General features: G+C 35.0%; 1 protein-coding gene and 1 pseudogene across 1 annotated transcript; both read left to right on the top strand.

Annotated features, from left to right (window-relative positions):
• The first annotated feature begins 577 nt into the window (after positions 1-577).
• LOC122602030 (heat shock cognate protein 80) lies at positions 578-3,801 on the top strand. Its single transcript, XM_043774763.1, has 3 exons — positions 578-828; positions 1,527-1,668; positions 1,770-3,801. The coding sequence occupies exons 1-3, from the start codon at positions 706-708 to the stop codon at positions 3,599-3,601; spliced, it is 2,097 nt and encodes a 698-aa protein (XP_043630698.1). The 5' UTR covers positions 578-705; the 3' UTR covers positions 3,602-3,801.
• Positions 3,802-4,806: 1,005 nt separating this feature from the next.
• Positions 4,807-6,541, top strand: LOC122601625 (annotated as a pseudogene).
• The last annotated feature ends 999 nt before the right edge of the window (positions 6,542-7,540 follow it).

Below are 7,540 nucleotides of genomic sequence, written 5' to 3'. Positions count from 1 at the left end.
CAATAAATGTTTCTTTAGTATTTACGGTTTAAGATTAATGTTGGTGGATCAATTATTTTTATTAAAGTTACAGTTTTCAATTTTAGTAATTAAGATGTCTTTTATCTTTTATTTGGTAAGATTAATGGATAAGGAAAAGTTTTATTTATAAAAAATCTGGGCATAAAATATTTTAGACCGCCTTCCCTACCACTGTCGCTGTATTGCACGGATACTATGCTCGTATCTATATATAGATAGAGTAAAACCAACAATGATACTCGTAATATTTAGAAGTTTACTGTAATATTTAATAACGATGTTAAATGATTAATGATTAATGAAACTTTGAAAAACCATAAGTGTATTTTACTGAGAATAATAAAATAATAAATAAATATAAATTAATAAATAATAAATTGTAAATAAAACAAATTTTTTGATTGGGAACAATGTTAACGCATACACATATTCTCACACATTCTAGGACCTTCTTCTCACCCCCAAAAACGGATGATATCCTTAAGAAGAGTACAACAAACACTTAAAAAAAAAAAAAAAAAGTCCTCTATAGAAGGATCTAGAAAAGAAAAACCCCCAGTTCCCCTCCTCTATATAATCCCCCAAACAATTCTCCGGTCTCTCACATATATTATTAATCAAAAAAATTCGTTCGTAAAAAACATTCTCAGTTATTATTATTTTTTAATCAGAATTCTATAATCAATGGCGGACACAGAGACGTTTGCATTCCAAGCGGAGATCAACCAGCTGTTGAGTCTCATCATCAACACTTTTTACAGCAACAAAGAGATCTTTCTCCGTGAGCTCATCAGCAACTCCTCCGATGTAAGCCTTCTTTTCAATTTTATCTCATGATTTATTTATATAGATAATAGATTACCTGCATTCTGTAATCGAATCAGTTTTATCTGTTAGATTTATGTGTAATTATCATGTATATATATGTATGTATGTACATGTTTTAATTAATTGAAAATTGTTATTATGTGATCCTTTTATTATTATTTTGTGATTATAAAAGTAATTTTATCAATGTAACTGTATCAAAGTAATTCTCGATGTTTTTAAAAAAAAAAAATAAATTATTAGCTTATAATCTGAACTAAATTGATATCTTTCTATATGAGTGATTATATCAATGTGATTGTATCAAAGTAATTATATGAGGTGGTTCTTGTTAACTCACTTAACAATTTGTTTGCTTTGTAAAATCACTCAGCTATATAATGTTATACTATTATTATCTTGTAATTGGAAAGTGTATATTTTATCAGTTGAGTTTGTTTTATGCATAACTTAATAACATTGCTCATACATGGTAAAAGATGTATACTTTATAAAATACTTGAGTACAACAATGTAGTTGCCAGGTCCAAAAAATGACAATGTAGTGCCAATTTAATAAAACACAAGTTCTGATTAGTAGTGGCTTAACATTTTCGTTTTTTAGTGAATGGATTCAGTTTGTCTATTTGTGTTTGCCAAATTGTATAGCTAAACATAATATTCGTTCATGGTTTCAGGCTCTTGATAAGATACGGTTTGAGAGCTTGACTGACAAGAGCAAGCTAGATGGACAGCCAGAGCTTTTCATCCATATCATCCCAGACAAGACTAACAACACCTTGACAATCGTCGACAGTGGAGTTGGAATGACTAAGGCTGGTGAGAATTTAATTTAGTAGACTACTATCTTAACTTTTTAAACAATTATAAAACACAAGAAAGACTGTATAACTAATAATAATTGTATATGTTATTTTCAGACTTGGTGAACAATTTGGGTACCATTGCAAGGTCTGGCACCAAAGAGTTCATGGAAGCTATTGCTGCTGGTGCGGATGTTAGCATGATTGGACAGTTCGGTGTCGGTTTCTACTCTGCATATTTGGTTGCTGATAAAGTTGTGGTTACAACTAAACACAATGATGATGAGCAGTATGTCTGGGAGTCTCAAGCTGGTGGGTCGTTCACGGTTACCAGGGACACTTCTGGTGAAAACCTTGGCAGGGGTACTAAGATGACACTCCACCTAAAGGAGGATCAGCTTGAATACCTTGAGGAGCGTAGGCTTAAGGATTTGATTAAGAAACATTCTGAGTTCATCAGCTATCCAATTTCTCTCTGGATTGAAAAGACTACCGAAAAAGAAATTTCTGATGATGAAGATGAGGAGGAGAAGAAAGACGAAGAAGGCAAAGTGGAAGAAGTAGATGAAGAGAAGGAAAAAGAAGAGAAGAAAAAGAAGAAGATTAAGGAAGTGTCTCATGAATGGTCTTTGGTGAACAAGCAAAAGCCTATTTGGATGAGAAAACCAGAAGAAATCACCCAGGAAGAGTATGCTGCTTTTTACAAGAGTTTAACTAATGATTGGGAAGATCATTTGAATGTGAAGCACTTTTCAGTTGAGGGTCAGTTGGAATTCAAGGCCATTCTTTTTGTTCCCAAGAGAGCACCTTTTGATCTCTTTGACACCAAGAAGAAGCCTAACAACATCAAGCTCTATGTCCGCCGTGTCTTTATCATGGACAATTGTGAGGAACTCATTCCTGAGTACTTGAGCTTTGTAAAGGGTATTGTCGATTCTGAGGATCTTCCTCTCAACATTTCTCGAGAGATGCTGCAGCAAAACAAGATTCTCAAGGTGATTCGCAAGAATTTGGTCAAGAAGTGCATCGAGCTGTTCCAGGAGATTGCTGAAAACAAGGAAGATTATAACAAGTTTTATGAAGCTTTCTCTAAGAATCTCAAGTTGGGTATCCATGAGGATTCTCAAAACAAGACTAAGTTAGCTGAGTTGCTTCGATATCATTCCACCAAGAGCGGGGATGAGATGACCAGCTTGAAGGATTATGTCACAAGGATGAAAGAGGGCCAAAGCGACATCTATTACATTACTGGTGAAAGCAAGAAGGCTGTCGAGAACTCACCGTTTTTGGAGAAGCTGAAGAAAAAGGGTTATGAGGTGTTGTACATGGTTGATGCTATTGACGAGTATGCAGTGGGTCAACTCAAGGAGTTTGAGGGGAAGAAATTGGTTTCTGCAACAAAGGAAGGTTTGAAACTCGATGAGAGTGAAGATGAGAAAAAGAAGAAAGAAGCTTTGAAGGAAAAGTTTGAGGGTCTGTGCAAGGTGATCAAGGATGTTTTGGGCGATAAGGTGGAAAAGGTGGTTGTTTCTGATCGTGTGGTGGATTCTCCCTGTTGTTTAGTTACTGGTGAATATGGTTGGACTGCAAACATGGAAAGAATAATGAAGGCACAGGCTTTGCGGGATTCAAGCATGGCTGGTTACATGTCAAGCAAGAAGACCATGGAAATCAACCCTGAGAACCCGATCATGGAGGAGCTAAGGAAGAGAGCTGATGCCGACAAGAATGACAAGTCAGTCAAGGACTTGGTGCTGCTGCTATTTGAGACATCATTGCTCACCTCTGGGTTCAGTCTTGATGACCCCAACACATTTGGCAACAGGATTCATAGGATGTTGAAGCTTGGTTTGAGCATTGATGAGGATGCTGCAGATGGTGATGTTGATATGCCCTCTCTTGAGGAAGCTGATGGTGATGCAGAGAGCAAGATGGAGGAGGTGGACTAAATGGAAACACCAAAATCTGCTCTTTTATATCTTGATTGGCTTTTGGAACTTGATTGAATGTGTTGAGCTTGGTCATGTTTAGTTTTTTGTTATTTTTCTTAGTACTTTTTGGTGTCAAATTTGATGCTTTCTACCAAACAATATGCTATGATGTTGGGTGCCAAACTTGCACGGTTGAATTTCATGTCTAATTTCTAGTTTATCTGATCCAAAAGTTCATTATACAGTGTTTGAAAAATTCTGCTAACCAAGTTTGCAGGAAACAAAACCATTTGGTCGATGGAAATCGGTCAAATAGAAATGTTCTTCTAAGCTCTTGTGAGTTATTGAATTTATGTGACCAAATATGTGAGTTATCGAATTTATGCATTGTTTAGTCGATCTGCAAGGAAGCCAGAAATACTGATCTCTCTATGTCTACGAATACCAAGTATAGTAAAGAAAACAGAGAACAAAATTTTTGATGGTAAAGCACAATAAAATCGTTGAGGAGGAGTAATGGAATTCAGGTCATGAATAATTTGGGAATAACAGTTTGAAAACAAGGGTTCGTCATATGGAGTGGGAGTGTATACTATCAATTTGGTAAAAAAAACTAATGCTAGATAGATGTTTATGTCTTAATGATCCCTGTTACAACTGTTGTCATCGCTTTCTCGAAACAACTGATCATGTAGCTGGAAGTGCCTGTGGATTACATCACCTAGCTCATCTCATCGCCTTATCTGGTTTTATTTTATTTTATTTTTTTTCCAAAATTTCAATGAATTCCGCTTTAGAGAAAGAAAATGCATTTGTTATGTCTGATAAATGTTGTATATTTATGAAAGAAGATGGTGTATAACATTCTACTTAAAATCAGAAGTAGGAGACGTTTATTGTGAACATATGTTTTGAGTTAGATTTGAGAAAACAAATCAGTTGATAAAACATATCAGGGAAAACTCAAACGAAAAGTGCCCATAATAATAGTTTGTATTTAGGTTGACTTCTCATCTGGTTTCTTTGACTTTACAGGAAATGCAATATAAAGGAAGAGACTCCTAGCCTAGTCTAATTAAGAAATTGAGTTGTTGGTATCTATGAGATCATGCCATGCTAATGAAGGATGATATAAGTCTCTGATCACTGATGTAAGGAATACAGCAAGGCGATTAACAGCTCTTCATACAAGGGAAAAACAACATGGTCGTAACCTTTGTGTGATGTCGTTTTATGATGACTATCAGGCTATGTTAGGTGAATGCATGTCACGTGGAAAGGCGAGAGGTGGAAACTCCGTTCTTTAATCAGTTTGACAAAGACCGGGCTTGGAACCTTCGGATTTATTAGTTTTACAAATGTTGTGTTTAATTTGAACAACGTTCATGAATGTAAATCTGTATGGAAAAAAAAAACACGATTTTCCTAAAATTTTGAAGAATTAGTTATTGAAACAATAAATAAATAAAATGAAATAATTCTCCTTAAGAAAAGGTGAGAAGCCGAAAATTTTAAAACTCAACAAGGCTATAAGGTATATCATGTTTAATTAACATTCACAAACTAATACAAAAACCCTAATCACATACCTTATTTCCTCCGCTCCATCTCATTCCTAGTGATTTTATTTGCTAAATCAAACTCGGTTCACATAACATACACAATAATACCATGTCTATATCATTCAATTCCTGTATTTTTACCTCCCCAATCCCCACCACCCGTTCTCATTTAATTCAAACTAGAGCATCACCTAAGTCCTCCTTTCAACATATCACTAACAGCTTAAGAAGGTAAAACCATCTTAATTCATTTTTTTCCCCTTCATTTAGACATTCTATCAATCGCATTGCATGCATTATCTAACTTTTTTCTTATTGACGTATACAACTGTGAATGTTATGATATGTATAAACAAAAAGTCTTGTTTCCTCAAGCAAAGTTTTGGCAAAAATCGATTGTTGAACACCGAAAAACATTAATTGATAACAATGATGAAGATGTTTCTGATACTTTGTTTATCCTACAACATTACCCCGTTTTTTCATTAGGAACTAACGTATAGTTCCCATAAAAACTTGCTTTTTGATATACAAAAACCTCCTTTTCCGGTACATAAAACCAAACGCGCTGCAGGTGAAGTTACTTACCATGGTCCCGGATAGGTAGATTTTGTATTGTATCTTTTTTTTTATAAGTTTTTTTTGTTATAAGTTAATGTTGAGATGATATGTTTTATGCTTTAATGTAATGTATATAGCTAGTGATGTACCCGATTATGAACCTTCGTTACCAAAAGAAAAAGATGGACACTCGTTGGTTCTTAGGAGCGCTTGAGGAAGTAGTTATCCATGTTCTTTCGTCAATGTTTAATATAAAAGCTTCTCGAGTTCCGGGTTTAACTGGAGTTTGGGTTGGTAAGTTTTGTACTTTTTTAAGGCCCGACATGTTTGGTTTTGCGATTTCAAAAAGATTATGAACTTATGATTGCCATACGAAAATGATTAAAAATGGACTTTTTGTGAAAGGAAAACCTAACTTTGAAAATGTAGGTTTGGACATGTTTTTTGAATCGTCGTCGTTTGTTAATGTAAACTAGCAGGAAGAAACTAGGTTGTTGCAATCTACTTATCTTGTTTGAACTTTTTAGGGGACAAGAAACTAGCCGCAATTGGGATATATGCATCAGCAAAATGGGTGACATAACGGATTAGCATTGAATGTTTCAACGGATCTTTCCCCCTATGAGCATATACATAATTGTACATGGAATACGAGACCGTGGAGTTGGAAGCATCAAAGGGGTGTTGAATGAAACTTCTTCGACGTGTGATGATGATAAACTCATTGATATCGCTCATGATTCATTGTTAAAAGAGTTTTGTGAAGCTAGTTTTTCAGGTTGAATTGTCTCATCAGCCGATAACAAAGTTAAGGAATGTATTGATAAAACAATGAGGTTGCTTATTATTGTTGGCTAAGATTATTAATAATCAAGTTCACTTAGCAATAAAAGTTCTTTCTAATTAGCACTTAGCAATAAAAGTTCTTTCGTAATACAAAAGAAACTAACACTACAGCAGCAGCAACAACACATTTCCGTCAGTGGCAGAGAGACGAGTCCAACTAAGTTTAGAAACATTCACATCAAAGTTCCTCCATTCCACTCTAATCCAATGTGTAGTCATTAGTATGGTGACTCCTATTATACCCTCTAATCCCACCCGACCCTGCACTTCAAAGAACAGCCTCAGGTAACTATGGCAGTATGGCAAATCCTTGGTTTTAAAAAGCAAAAGGCACACAAAAGCGATAGGGTTCATTTCCGAAGAGCAATGTGCAAGGCTGGAGCTATGTGGTAGCCAAGGGTGGTCATGGGCTCATGGCAACCCCACAATTTATATAAAACTTTATATTTTTAGTATTATTTCTACATGTTTATTTAGTTTTAAGGTAATTAGCAAACCCGACTAGTATAAATGAATTTTATACTTTATTCTTACGGTTGTTAGTATCATGAAAACTGTTCGGCGACCCCCGCAAGGCGCACACTTGTGAAAAAAAATTATTAACTATTTATGTAGTATCTATAAGTCTATAACACATAAAACACTGTCATTATTCTGAAACAAAGAGAAAAAAAATATAAATAAAGAACAATAGATATACATAAAAAAAATAAAAAAATGACCAACAATTGGGGTATACTGAAACCACAATGGGAGTATCTGTTTGGAGCCAACTGAAATTGATATAGAAAAGAAAGAAAAAGAAACAACGAGAAAAACTAACCGACTTCGTGAAAGATGGTGAAACGGGGTATGCTGCCTCTAGGTTATGTTTGGGTATCGTTATATACAGAACGAAATGCAGTTGTGGTCCTTATGATATCACAGTTTTCAACTTTGGTCCAAACTTGTGAAAAGTGACAATTTTGGTGCAACAGCTGACTTTTTC

Source organism: Erigeron canadensis, chromosome 5 (assembly GCF_010389155.1).
Source record: "Erigeron canadensis isolate Cc75 chromosome 5, C_canadensis_v1, whole genome shotgun sequence".
NCBI lineage: Eukaryota > Viridiplantae > Streptophyta > Magnoliopsida > Asterales > Asteraceae > Erigeron > Erigeron canadensis.
The sequence above is the reverse complement of the archived record's forward strand: the minus strand, read 5'-3'. Positions and strand labels throughout refer to the sequence as shown.